At 42.5% G+C, this 14,635-nt stretch overlaps 2 protein-coding genes and 1 long non-coding RNA gene across 5 annotated transcripts; 1 reads left to right on the forward strand and 2 right to left on the reverse strand.

Moving 5' to 3' along the window:
- Positions 1–6,820: 6,820 nt before the first annotated feature.
- On the forward strand, positions 6,821–8,848 carry c1ql3b (complement component 1, q subcomponent-like 3b). The gene is made up of 2 exons (XM_042058254.1): positions 6,821–7,658; positions 7,894–8,848. The coding sequence occupies exons 1-2, from the start codon at positions 7,059–7,061 to the stop codon at positions 8,071–8,073; spliced, it is 780 nt and encodes a 259-aa protein (XP_041914188.1). The 5' UTR covers positions 6,821–7,058; the 3' UTR covers positions 8,074–8,848.
- A 326-nt stretch (positions 8,849–9,174) lies between these two features.
- pter (phosphotriesterase related) lies at positions 9,175–12,732 on the reverse strand. Of its 3 annotated transcripts, none has more exons than XM_042058233.1 (5): positions 12,590–12,732; positions 11,494–11,925; positions 10,905–11,170; positions 10,324–10,464; positions 9,175–10,059 (listed from the first exon to the last, which is right to left on the reverse strand). In XM_042058233.1, the coding sequence occupies exons 2-5, from the start codon at positions 11,923–11,925 to the stop codon at positions 9,849–9,851; spliced, it is 1,050 nt and encodes a 349-aa protein (XP_041914167.1). In that variant the 5' UTR covers positions 12,590–12,732; the 3' UTR covers positions 9,175–9,848. The 3 variants fall into 3 exon arrangements, with proteins under 3 accessions (XP_041914167.1, XP_041914169.1, XP_041914168.1); XM_042058235.1 differs by having other exon boundaries at positions 11,494–11,927; positions 12,587–12,732; XM_042058234.1 differs by having other exon boundaries at positions 12,522–12,607.
- Positions 12,733–13,702: 970 nt separating this feature from the next.
- LOC121679282 lies at positions 13,703–14,635 on the reverse strand. Its single transcript, XR_006021330.1, has 3 exons — positions 14,515–14,635; positions 14,217–14,271; positions 13,703–14,108 (listed from the first exon to the last, which is right to left on the reverse strand). It is a non-coding gene; the product is annotated as an uncharacterized LOC121679282 (long non-coding RNA).

Consider the following 14,635-nt stretch of genomic DNA (forward strand, 5'->3'; position numbering starts at 1 on the left):
GTGTAATGACTGGGCGAAATGGGATGTAGTGGAATTGGGTTATTGGGTCTGTTTTATCAAAATTGTTTTAGCCCCACATTTGACCTTGGCAAAACAAAATCTAATTGGCATTATATAAGCTCAGCTGTCCAGGTTGATTTTTTGACAAAAGGTTTCTAAAAGGTTTACTTCTTGTAATATGACGACAGCAATCAGGAAGACTTTCATTTATTCTCTAGATAGTGATGTGCAATATGAATGTGAGTATATACACAAATACATAACAGAACACAAGAAATATAACGAGAACACAACAACAATGCATAATATTCAACATAGGAATCATGTTGGTGAAGGGATATTTTGTCAGAAGGACAGAGAGTTAATAACTAGCACACAGTGTGATTGACCACACACGTCTCTGACCTCAGCTGGCTTTGATTAGTGTTGCCAGAGCAGAAACCATCCCTTTAATTAACCAGCAGCTTTTCTTACCACCCACTGCACACACTCCTGAGTTCTGCATCAGAAGAAAGTAGTGCTCTTTCTTTTTAAAAAAAAAACCTCTTAAACTGATTGTGTGCACCATGTCAAACAAAGAACAGTTGCGTTGCCCTCCTCAAGATATTACTCAGGAAGGCCGTTGTGTTTTAAAAAGCTGCTCACTTGGGCATTTATACATAAATTATGCACTTCCATCATCCCCATGCATTACTTTAAACGAACCATTTTAAAGGTAAAAATGTGGTTATTGTGAATCCATTTGCTAATCAGAATCAGCAAGAAAACATCTTGTTCTCATTTTTTATTAACACGGAATATTAATCAGAAATGTAATAAATTATTGTAAATAAGAAATAATTGTGTACTTAAAAGTGAAAGGGATTTCCCAGCATTCTACAGGCTAATTAGCCTAATTACCAATTAACCATGTAATAATCGCTGAAAACATATAATGACCACTGTCATGAGCCAAACGGTCCACAGAGGATGCAATAGACTTCAGTTCTGCATTCAACACCATAATACCACAACAACTCATCTGCAAACTTGACAAACTGGGACTCAGTACCTACCTCTGCAACTGGCTACTGGACTTCCTCTGTCAGAGGCCTCAAGTAGTACGTGTTGGCAACAATATCTCAAGCAGCATCACACTGAGCGCGGGGGCCCCCCAAGGCTGCGTGCTCAGTCCGCTGCTCTTCACCCTGCTGACGCATGACTGCACTGCAACCTACAGCAACAATCACATAGTGAAATTTGCTGACGACACAACTCTGGTGGGTCTCATCACCAAGGGCGACGAGACTCAATACAGGTTGGAGGTCGACCTTCTGACCACGTGGTGCAGGGACAACAACCTCCTGCTGAACGTCAGCAAGACCAAGAAGATTGTTGTTGACTTCCGGAGAGGTCACACCCAACACCTGCCACTGACCATCGATGGTGCTGTGGTGGAGAGAGTGAGCAACACCAAATTCCTAGGGGTGCACATCAGTGAAGACCTCTCCTGGACCACCAACACTGCATCACTGGCGAAGAAAGCTCAGCGCCGCCTCTACTTCCTGCGGAAACTCAGGCGAGCAAGTGCTCCACCAGCCATCATGACCACTTTCTACCGAGGCGCCATTGAGAGCATCCTCTCCAGCTGTATCGCTGTGTGGGGCGGAAGCTGCACTGAATACAACAGGAAAGCCCTGCAGCGCATAGTGAACACAGCTGGAAGGATTATTGGTGCTTCACTCCCCTCCCTGAAGGACATTTACACCACCCACCTCACCCGCAAAGCGACCACAATTGTGAGTGATGCAAGTCCCTCCACTCACAATTTGTTTGATCTACTGCCCTCTGGGAAGAGGTACAGAAGCCTGCGCTCCCGCACCACCAGACTCACCAACAGCTTCATACACCAGGCTGTTAGGATGCTGAACTCTCTCCCCCCTCTCCCCCCTCCACCCTCAGCTAACATCCTGGACTTTGGACCCAAATGGCTGCCTTGCACTACTCCACTTGCACTACTCCACTTGCAACTTGTTGTTGTTGTCCTGTTGTCCTGAAAACACAACACTTCTGCTGCTCTTACATAACTTGCACCACTATGCCACTTGCTTACTTAGGTCAAACTGAACTACCTCAGCCATTTATTGGCCTGACTTTGCACTACTATATTGACTGTCTATGCACAATTGCACAATTTCAACCCAATTTTGCTGCTCTTATTTCTTCATTGTATGTGCCTTCTTATTTACTTTTATTGTTTACTTGAATGTTATGTTTGTCTGTGGACTTAATTGGTAAAATATGTCTAGTCTTCACCGTGGAATAGTGAGAAACGTAATTTCGATGTATGTCTGGGCATGTGAAGAAATTGACAATAAAGCAGACTTTGACTTTGACTTTGTCAAATGGCAACAGGTTTTGTGCTTCTGATTCACATCTTTCATATCACTCCGCAAGTAGTCCAGTCACTTCTTGCAATGGAATTTCATCCAAAAGTGAAAGCAGACGGTTGATCAGCTGTGTTTTAAAGAATGTTTTATTCAGGTTATGTTGCAAACTATTTGTTTCACAACGAAACAGTAACAAATAAATGTAGAGACGTATCATGTGACTTGAAATGACTTCAGATCATGTGAATGAAAGTGAACCCTTTTACACATTCTACCAGTCTTAGGTGTATAGTTTAGTCTCTGTTCTGCTTCTCTGATTATCTGGATTGTCTTCTTTTCCACTCTCTCTCTCTCTCTCTTACACACACTCACACACACACACACACACACACACACACACACAAAGTCACTATGTTGTCCCGTCTCCACAATTAAGCCAAGCCATCTGAAAGCCTCTGCTTTTCTGCAACACATCTTTGGGAACAATCAGCCTGCCCATTGTTCTCAGTGCTTTTTATGTTTCTGGTACAAACACCTTGTCTGTGTTCATCACAGTGTCAGATATGTGTTTTCAACCCAGTCCTGAGCTGTAATTTAATATGCTGATCGCTTAAGGGATGTAAAGCAAGCAATGATACAATTCAACCTTGTTTCTCCTTGATTGCATTGCTCACAACACCCATTTGTCTGTGACCCTCTCTATGGAATTTCAGAGGGTTCCACAACAGTTCTCCTCTGCCTTTGACTGGAAGAAATGTGTATAGCTTATTGGACGTGACTGAAAACACTGTGAGGGGTTTGTGTGAAGATCCTGTTGTGCTGAAAGCAAAGAGGAGCTTCTTCTCTAATTCAGCTCGCCGTGTGACTGATTGTATGAAATCTGAAACGTCCCAAACCAGCACATTGTTCTCCAGCACTCGATACTCTTACAAGCACACCCTCCAGTGGTGGTCCTCCACTTCTCCTCTCCTTCACCATCACCACTCCTGTCTCTGTCTTTCTTTCTTTCTTTCTTTCTTTCTTTCTTTCTTTCTTTCTTTCTTTCTTTCACTTTGACACACACACACACTCTCTGCAGCACGTGTAGATTAGTAATGTTGCCCCTCTGTCAGTGACTGGTGGCTCTCCAGAAGGAATGAGACATGGCCTGCGCGTCTGCCAGGCCCGCAGCCCTCTCACTCCACAGGGCTCGGCATCCTCCTCATATGTTACATAACGGCCGGGACAGAATGGCACAGCGAGGCGCCCGACGATGCCCAGTCTGCCCAGGTGTTTAAGGAGGTGTCGCGGTGCCACCGCAGAGTGGTAATTAAAGTTAACCCTCCCTCTGTTCCCTTATCAGCCTGTTACTGACATACAGTAAGTAATAGGGAAGAGCATCTGAAAAACACTCACCACTCACAGTGACTGACACAAATGCTCACAGTTTCACTGACAGTCATCAGTAGACCTAACCAAGTTCCCTATCAACTGTGATGGCTAGAACCAGACCAAGATTTCACAGTGGATGCATTGTTGAATGAAGCACACATTTTGTAACATCTGTCATGGCTTGACACATTGATTATTTACAGAATATGACTATAGCAATCCTGTTGCATTCACACTTGATGAATTAGAGAACACAGGTCCAGGTTTGCTGAGGTAATGCATCCATACAACACAGGGCAGTGAATTGAACAGTCAGTCATTCATTTGATCATTGATCATTCACCCTGCAGTCGGTTCACAGAAGTGAGATGGATTTGGCCTTCTTGGAGCAAACAATGTGACAACTACTTTGAGCGGTGAAGCGAGGCTCTTTTCTTGGCTCAGGAGAATTGGCTAAGTGTCTGTAAGCCATGACTCCACAGGACATGCTTTGAGGGGGAGGTGTGGTTGCACCTTCTCTTCCTTACTGGTACGCTCATCTGCGAAAGCTCTATTTTGGCACAGCCCTCTGCTGCTCCCCTGCAGAGTGAGAAACTGTACAAAGGGCCTCAATAGGCATTCATAATGGCAGCAGAAGGTACAAAAAATGGAAAGAAATCGGATCGTCGATTCACAATGTGTGCCCATTCAAAATCAAACAGGCCATTGTTTATCCTCATGAATAATGAGTTATTTATCATATCAGCACTCTGTGGAAGTAGTTAAGTCATGCATAACAAGGACATCAGATTATAAATAGGAGGAATGAGTAACACAACAACAACAATAAAACAGTCAGATCAGCTCTGTGGAATCTCTGTTGAATGTATCACAGTATATAACAGATATGGGGATTGAAACATATTACGTCTACATGTTGTACAAAACCCTCAAGTTTCTCCAAAACCAGCACCTAGCTAAATGAAAAGCAGTATAGTACAATCCAAAGTGACAGGACAGAAGTATACTGACAGAGCCAAATTAATGAAAGAGATACTGTAAATTGGCTGCTTCTCCAAAACGTCTCGCTTTCAGTTAGATATTGTAGAGCAGACCAGCGTGCAGTGTTTGAGGTTCTGTCATACATATTTCATAGACCGACCCTTAAAGCTGACAACAGGTTTGGGAGATAAATTAATGTAGGACTGTTTAGCATACTAACATCTAGAAGAAGAGGACTCCAGTCAATGACTTTCCTGGCATGTATAATTCATGTTTTATCTGGTTTGCTCATCCACTTGTCAAAACGGAGTCAGAGCTTTCAGTTATGCCCATGGATGATTTAAAATGAAGTGACACGGGAACCAAAATTAGTTCCTTCCCACTTGACCCTCCTGTGTTGATTTTATTCAATAAAAATATCAATGACTCCTTCAAAGTAATGGACCTGACAGAATGGTGCAGAAAACTGATAGTTCCCCGAGGTGAGTCTGGCGCAAGCCTTTAGGTGGTTTTTGATGACAAACTACGATCTGAGAGGAATAAACATCCATATGTGATGTGACAGATCAACTGTCAATCAAACATCAATCAAAAATGCCACCTGCCACTTAATTCTTAAAGGTTTCTCATTAGACTTCATAATGTGCATTAAAACATATTCTGTTGTACACAGAGAGCTCTCTGTACAGTTGTCCAAAAACTGACTCAAAAAAGAAAGTTTTGAAAGGCACGACTACTGTCAGCTACAGCTCTGTTGAGAAGCCGAGCAGGCCATGTGACTCACTATCAGACTGGTCAGCCAATAGTGCTGACTCAGTTGTGGCCAATGCCAAAAGTACTGGTCCAGGCTGGTCCAGTAGAGTGAATCACAGAGATGGGCCGTGCAATGGTGTGAGTGGGGATACAGATGTTCTGAACCAGAATGGAATAACTATAGCACCCTTTATACAACTTTTCAATCACATTACATTTGTAGCCTAATTATTCTGGATTTAAAGGAGAATTCTGGCGATTTTTCACATACGTAGATCTCTGTTTCTCAAGGTCACCGAGTATTGTTGGTACGGAAAAAAAGAAAAACAATCGGCTCTACCTAGCTTGAGTTGCTGCAGCCAACAGCTAGAGCCACCAAGCAGCTACAGGGCTACACTCTGAGGGTATGAGCATGGGGACTCATGAAAGGAGAAAAAGATCGCTGAAATGCTCCTTTAATAGCAGTAGCGGTCATCCTAAATTTAGGGGGTAGACTATTCTATGGTTTAGGGGCCAGAAAAGGCACAGTCTCCTCTCTGTTTTAACTTAGCCTTTTGGGTGGACAAAATATATGGTCAGCAGACCTGAATGTCTAAGCAGGTATGCAAGGAGTAATCAACCTGGGGATGTAGGTACAGGGGCAAGTCCATTTATAGCACATGCTGCAGGATTTTGTACCAGCTGTAGGTGGGAGAGAGAACCATGACTAACACCTCCATACAGGGCATTACAATTATCAAGCTGACATGAAATAAAAGCATGTCTGACCTTTTCAAACAATCATGAAAATGGCTTAACCCTGAATATGAGTCTTTATTGAAGTAATACTACTAATTATTGTACAATCTCGTACAGAATGCATTGTTGGGGTCTGCTTGAATGTTTCGGCCCCCATGTTGAGGTCTCATTGAATAACATGTTACAGGGAGTCTCTGTTCTCCCCACCTGGCACTAAATGATCTGATGAACATCCTACATGCTAACCTTCCAGCACTGTTTGTTTCTGTGAACAGACTTGGGGCTATTTGTGTTTGGATACAATGAGTGAATAATTATAAATGCAATGTGAATGTGGATTTGTCAATCACCCTTCAAAATTAGCATATTTTAAAAAATACACATCTAATGCTAATGCGAAGCCTGATTCAGATTAGTACAATAGAGTCTTAATTGCCTGAACCACTTCCCTTTCGTCTGCTCCTCCCATCCTCTCCTCCCCTCTTCCTCTGCCAGTCTCTCAGTCTGACTCAGAGGCAATGTGATCAACCTTTTTTTTTCTGAAATCGTTTAATCCACACGCTATCACCTCTCTTACATAAGGACTTTAATTTCTGAACACTGCTCTGTGCATTTCGGAATCGGCATGGGTGGCTACTGATGCACAGAGAACAAAGTCTTCAACTTTGTGCTCTTATCAAATAAAAGTTAATTAACACATGTTTAAGTGGTTGGTTAAAACGTATCGTTTTGAAGCTCATCGGACCGTTCTTCTTACAATCTGTGGCTCACCAATTAAGGAAGATTTCGCGCAAAACCATTCAGGGGGAGCGCCCAGCCCTGACGAGACTGGCCAGCAGGGCGCGAATGATCACGACCGGCGTCTTCGGTGTTGTCATGGTACTGGTGCTGGTGATTTTAATACCCTTCCTGGTAAACTCAGCTGGGACCTCCGCGAGTTATGAAATGCTCGGCGCCTGTAGGATGGTGTGTGATCCGTATGGAACAAAATCTCCAGCATCTGCTTCAGTCGACACTGCTCGTGACAACCACTTGATCCAGTCTCCACCGCCGTATGCTCGGGGCCCAAAGGGCGATGCAGGGCGCATAGGAAGGAACGGCCCCAGAGGCCAGCCGGGTCCACCGGGTCCACCTGGGCCACCGGGAGAACCAGGACCCCCTGGATTACCTGGACCATCGGGAGAAAGCGCAGCAACCAATGGCATTAGCGCAGCGACATATAACACCGTGCCCAAAATCGCCTTTTACGCAGGGCTTAAAAAACAGCACGAGGGGTACGAAGTGTTAAAATTCGACGATGTGGTCACCAATCTTGGCAATCACTATGACCCCACCACGGGCAAATTCACCTGTTCAATTCCAGGAATCTATTTCTTCGTGTACCACGTACTGATGCGCGGAGGTGATGGAACCAGCATGTGGGCTGATCTTTGCAAAAACAATCAGGTAAGGCGCTCCCCCTGAATGCGGGATCTTAGGATCTAGTGTTGCCGTTTAGTCTAGTAAAACAGAATCAGATAGTGTTTAATCAAACTCAAAAGAACACCAGTAGAGTGTATGTGTGGATATAGCTTAAGGTGGTCAAGCAGTTACATACATAAAGTGAAATAATGACTGAACTAAAATGTTCTGTATATTTATATGAACGTTGAACATTGAACTTTCGTTGTTATTTTTTCAGGTTCGGGCGAGCGCAATAGCACAAGATGCTGACCAGAATTACGACTATGCCAGCAATAGTGTAATTCTGCACCTCGAACCCGGTGACGAGATTTACATAAAGCTGGACGGCGGAAAGGCTCACGGTGGGAATAACAACAAGTACAGCACCTTCTCTGGCTTCATGATTTATGCCGATTAAAGCGCATTCTTTCACATTTCATGGTCTCACCTTGTACCACAAGGCAACAACTGACAACAAACAAATACTGTTTGACCAACATCTGTATCGACACCCTGCCCTACCCAAATGTAAACATTCTTGGTCGAACAAAAAAGGTTTGGTATATCCCAGACGCACGCATGTATTATTATTACATACTTGTGGACATTTTTACACTGAGATAGTACTTGCTTGAAACAGGTGCATCAAATAGCGTAAGACATATACCAAAATAAGTTTTAAATTAGTGCACTCTGTGTAAGAAATTATTTATGTGGTATAAAATCCAGCAATTTGCCATTCTATGTAAATTCCAGGTATAGACTATATTACCATAACAATGGTCCATAAGAAGGTTGTTTAAGCAAGCACTAAAGCAACTAGGCCTGACATACTTACTGTTCTCTAATTATACCAATCCCTTGTTTAGCACAGAACTAGTGGGTAACCTTGTAGATGCAACATAATTTGCAATAAAACTTCTAATCATGGATAATGTTGACAGTTGGAAAACGAAATGACATCCACATTGACAATCCTTTGTTTTGTACTATATGTCATGGAATTTAGCTGGAATTAATGGATTGTACACAGAGTGTGCATCTGTGGGAGGATACATTCATTAATGCAGTATACTGTATGTATTAATATGATGGTTCATGTTGAAGTTTCTTTCCTATACATAACGCTATGGTGTTACCATTAAAACAGGTGGCTTACAGTTTAGGTTTTAATAAACTCACATAACTCGGCACTGAAAGTGTAACAAGTCTTTCCTTTTACTTGAGGGATGAACATGATTCAAACCATGTGGTTACAATTCACAGCCATCAGATGGTTTGAAAGTATCTGCATCCATGTGTTTCTTCTCCTCCTTGTCTAAGTAGAGAGCACCAAATGCTTTCTTTGGAGCTGGCAGGGACAGTGTTTGTTGCTTCCATCAACAGGCGCTGTGGACTGCGCTGCCAAACTGATGATGAGTTCTCCAATACATTAATATTGAGGACTCACTGATAAGACGGATGTCAATGAATGATGTTACATAAGACCCAATCCACAATAAACACACAGACAAAAAGATGATTAGAAACAGAAATGATTTTAATGTTTCCTGATAGCATGACATTGTTCTCTGATTTCCATTTGTTGATGGGAAAACTTGACACAAGAAATCATATTTATAAAACATATAAACAAAGCTGAAAAAACACTGTCAAAAAACAAGGCATTGCACCACATTTCTATAGCACCATTTGAAATCTGCAATTATGTCCAGTTTAATTATTGCTTTGTATACCTGGAAATTGGATTTGGAGGACTTTCCTAGCAACACCATTGTCTAGTGTTCACAGCCAAATAAGATTTGTGAACACTGAAAGGTTACTAAAATGTTCCCTTTGTAAATATGTTAATCTTTAATTACTTTAGTAATCAGCCCTTTATTAGTATAAATATTTCATAAGACTGTCAGCACTGGTTTTCATTCAAAGATTTGGAGATTTATAAAATTGCACCCTTCATTTCACAGTAACTTTTTTAGTCAATCCTTTCAGTCAAAGGACATAACTGAACACACATTACAGTTTAAAACTTATTGCACTGGTAGATCACATTTAGGACCTTTACTTTTAGGTCCTGTGCAAAAATGAAACTTCGGTCAATCATTACTTTCTGTGATAGCACCAAAAAAAAACCTTAATCACTCTGAAGTGATACAATTTCCTTGATCGATAGCAATTAGTATAAAAATTGACTCATTTGAACGTTAGCCAGTGTTTAGGATTATCGATCAGGATCTTGTCCACTTGGTTCTGAGAGATCCCTCTAGACAGCATCTTGGGCACAATGCTCTTCAGAATGTGAGAGTAGCCATGCCCGCCATATTTCATCAAGCGGTTCTTAGTGTGAATGTCATGTGCGATAACAATCCGGTCTTCGTATCCCTCCTTCACAAGGAAGGACAACCTGAAACAACACATTACATTATAATACTTTATTGCCATTGCCAGGTTTGATACATATCATGATGAGATCTGAAAACTGTCCACAAATCTGTAGCACTTATACAAAAAATGTACGTTACCGAACAACTAGGGCAATGACATCCTGTTTGTAGCAAATAATGCAAATGGGTCGTATATTACCGTAGTGAAAAAAACACCAGATGTAGACTGTGGGGGCTCCCCCCCTCCCCCCCCATCCCCATACACGACAAAGAGGATTACTTACGCCTGCACCCTCTGACTGTCGCTGGGCATGTCAATCTCCAGGTTAAAGACATAGTCCAGCATCTCTGTTCCGAACAGGTCATACTCCAGATAGCTGCCCAGCTTGGCAAATTCCAGCAACTCACCATAGTCAAAGATGGTCCTGAGGAATGAACAGCAGCACAGTTAAAGATTACCCTGGGTGTACAAATATACAGGCCAAGATGGAAGGACACAATAGAGATGTAGCCCAACCTATAGCAAGAATGCACTACCTAGGCTAGGTACCAATTAACACTTTATAAATACTTCAAGGCTTTCACTAAATTAACATATAATATACCAGACTTGAGAGTGATAATGGCTTCCTGTTCTCTTCAGCTGTCAGTTGGGTATTTGTTTTGTAAATATTTTATCATTTTTCCACTCTTCCCTAATCCACTGAGGTTTTTAGTCCAAACTCATGGCTATAAAACATAAAGGTTTAATTTTTTAATGTATACTAAGGTGGCATAAAATTAGACAGAACTTTGGAATCTAGTTTATCAGAAACAAGTATTATTGATCATCCCATTTGGTCTTCACTCCCATTAAGGGACTAACCTGTCCAGGTGTGACATGACCGTTTTGGAGATGTCTCCCCCGGCCTCCTGCAGAATGCGCACCACCTCTGTGGGGGCAGTGGTGTGACGGCCCGGATGGATGATGACAGGGCAGCCGAGTTGGGTCTGAGCATGTGCAGTGGCCCTCAGCACCTTTTTCTCGCTCTCTGTGATTGGCCAGCTGGTACCAATCTCACCAATAACACCACAGCGAATGTCTGTACCATCCGCGCCATGAAGCACTTCGCTCACAATGATGTCAGTCAGCTTTTAGGGGAATGTTTGAATATGAATGTTAGCTTGCTGTCCGAGGATACCTCATGACTGAATTTAACATCTTATACTCTTTTGAAAAATGAAAACAATGAGCATAAATTAACCAAAGGCATTAAACATGGCTGAAAATGATTCTCTCTACTAAGAATAAACATTAAAGTGACTATTAGTGATAATCACTGATAAGGATTAATATACTGATTAGGGAAGTATTATTGGGGGTGCAACTAAACAAGCCTAACAATGACATCTCAAAGGACATAGGGGGCTCATAATATATCCTAAGTCTTGTAATATGACTTTACTTTACATACCTTCTCCACTGTCATTTTCTTGGTCTGGTCCGAATGAGTCACGTCAACGTAGTACCCAGCCCCCGCTATGATGTGAACACCTGTGTCTTTGGCCAGCTGCTTCATTGCGGGAAGGTTCCGCGAGATGCCTGTGGTCGTGTTCTCCACAATGGTGCCCCCTCCTGCCCGCCGGTAGTAGTGCAACTCCTCTCGGACCGCCTCGATCTCCTGACAGAGCAAGAGGTTTTCGTGACTGCTGTATGGGTTCTGTCGGAGCCAGTGCAGATTACGCATTTCAATGGGTGCCTCCGACGCCAACTCCTCTCCAGGCGCCGGTGAGACGTAGCTGCACTCGAAGGTCATGGTCAGGTGTTCGTGGGTCATGGTGCGGCCCAGCTGGGCTGGATCCAACAGCCCAAGCACCGTTTGGACCTTTCCACTTAAAGCTGTCATCTATGCAGAAGAGAGACCAGGAATCTGAATGTTCGGCGGTTCTACAATTTCATTGGCAAAAGCATCTGTGTAATCATTAATCACATTGTATAACATTTACGAAGCATGCAGAGGAAAAGGCCACAGATTGAGGGCAAAGGTTAGTTTTTACTTGACATGTCCTATAAAAAATGTGTGTCGTTACAACTACTCTAACCCAAATCCTCACTATCAGGATTTAGGCAAAGATTGATCTTTGATTTAGGCATAGGCTAGCTGCATTTCACAGGGTGGGTAGCTGTTCAGTGCCAACATTTGGGTCAGTGTAGGCTATCCGATTGAGAATGCAGTTTTTATTACATGTAATGTTTCTATGCACTTTGATTCTTATTATTCTGCACACCTGCTAATAAGCAACGCCAAATATCTTACTTTCACAAAATTCCCGCAATTTAACAATAAAATACAGTAATACAGTTGTCGACATAAGGGTTTTTATAGTCCCTGTATAAACACTCAATGAAGCGAGCGAGCCATAGTGTAAAGAACTTCGAAGCAATGGTAGGCTACATTCGACGACGTGAGGAAACCTACTCGAATCCAATGTGAAAACAAACCTTTACGATTGCCCGAGCCTTTCAAAACCGGACCAAACACAACATTAGACCCAACCTGCAGTAATTACCTTTGGTCAGCACTGCAGTGAGGCTACTTGCACAAATGTCTTGCAGAGGAAGCAACAGGCTTGAAAGTTGCAACCCCGAAATACCGCGAGAATATCCTCGATATTCTCGATCACTTCCCCAAGCGGCCACTAATGGAGATAGACATGTGTAGGCCGACAGGAACGGGAATGTAGCCTACAGTTTTATACTGTAGCCTAGATATCACGCATTACAGCCTGATGTTACTTGGTTCTTTAATAGGGTACATTTGTAAAGAATTTAGTGACTCGATTGGGAAACGTTTCCAACACTTGCATCGCGACGGGCACTAACTTTGGTCCAGCCTGACCAATCACATTGATCAGAGATTCTTAATGTTACTTAAGCCTACCCCAGATAGCAAAATTTGACCGGCCCACCTCTGGCCCACTACCTTGCCTCAGGGTTTTGTGAGTGTTGGCCCAGTTCTGGCTGGGCCTCCGGCCCAACAATGGCCCAGTTACTGATAACTGACACAAAGAATTTCCTCTGGCCCATATATGGCCCACACACTGCAAAATGACTCTCATTGTTTCTTTTGGCCCAGGTCTGGCCCACACACTGTAAAATGACTCTTATTGGAACTGTTGGCCTACACACTGTGAAATGACTCTTATTGTTTCTGTTGGCCCAGGTGTGGCCCACACACTGTGAAATGACTGTCATGCATTCTGTTGGCCCAGGTCTGGCCCACACACTGTGAAATGACTGTCATGCATTCTGTTGGCCCAGGTCTGGCCCACACACTATATAACTGAGTGTTGGCTGGGCCTCTGGGCCTGTACTGGCCCACACACTATAAAACTGATCTGACTGAGTGTTGGCTGAGTGTCGGCTGGGCCTCTGGGCCTGTACTGGCCCACGCACTATAAAACTGATCTGACTGAGTGTTGGCTGAATGTCGGCTGGGTCCCCGGGCCACATGCGGCCCATTAACTACCAAAAGTACTTGAAAATAAACACAAATCCAGAACTAGTAATTAAAAGCACAAGCTACTTTTATTAACAAGTTTAACAAACACAAGCTTGCAAATAAAACAAACATTTAAAAATTATACAAGCTTTTACATATATACACTTTAGAAATTAAACAAGTTAAAATATACAAGCTACTTTTATCTACAACAATCGACATCTTTCATATACAAAAACACAAACAATAAACATTTTAAAACTGTATAATGATTCAAAGAAATACATTTGTCTAAATTAACATTAAACATTTACAGAAATATTCTATCTCTCTCCCTCACTCACTCTAAAAGAGTAATTCCATTGTCAGTAGTTGTGGGTTGTGAGTTAAGTGTTGTGCTAGTGCTTTAAATTCTGTATTTTTGTACCATGTACCATGACCTACCCAGCTACATACATGCACACACACTCACTCTCAAAGTATTTTTCAATAGCAGCAACCTTTGCCACCTGCCTTCTCTTTCTGTTGCCACTTCATTGTTGCCTCCACCAGTTTCAGCAGCACTACCAGCCGGGGGTGTCTCCAAACTGCATTTAGGTATAAAAGAATATTATAAGATCATTATGAGGTCTAAAGCAAGATTTCAACATGTCATCTGTCAGAGAAGTTCTGTTTGTCCACTCAAATATACTTACAGATAGCCACCTCAGCTCTCTTTGGGGGTTGATCAAAGAGTTCTTTCCATCCATCCTTCAATTTGAGATGCATTGACAGCATGCCTTTTCAAAAGAAATGAAAAAAATCATTAAACTATTTATCCTTTACTGTCTGACAAAATATTACTAAAGCCCAGTCTTGCCACTCTGCAGCTGTCTTGGTAACACCTCCCTGGTAGTTATTTTGGGCAAACAAGACATTGTGTGATTGTTAAATGCTAATATATTACCAATGACAATCACCATAAGCAAGACATATTTGTCAACACATACAGACCTGAAGCACAAAGGCTTGTGGACTTCCTTCACAAGAGCCTTGTGGGTGCTCCAGTTGGTTGGCCATGTTTCCTGCCCACTCCTGTTCTTTGCTGACATAATGGATGAGGCAAACCAAAAGC

This window comes from Alosa sapidissima, chromosome 1 (assembly GCF_018492685.1).
Source record: "Alosa sapidissima isolate fAloSap1 chromosome 1, fAloSap1.pri, whole genome shotgun sequence".
NCBI classification, from domain to species: Eukaryota; Metazoa; Chordata; class Actinopteri; order Clupeiformes; family Clupeidae; genus Alosa; species Alosa sapidissima.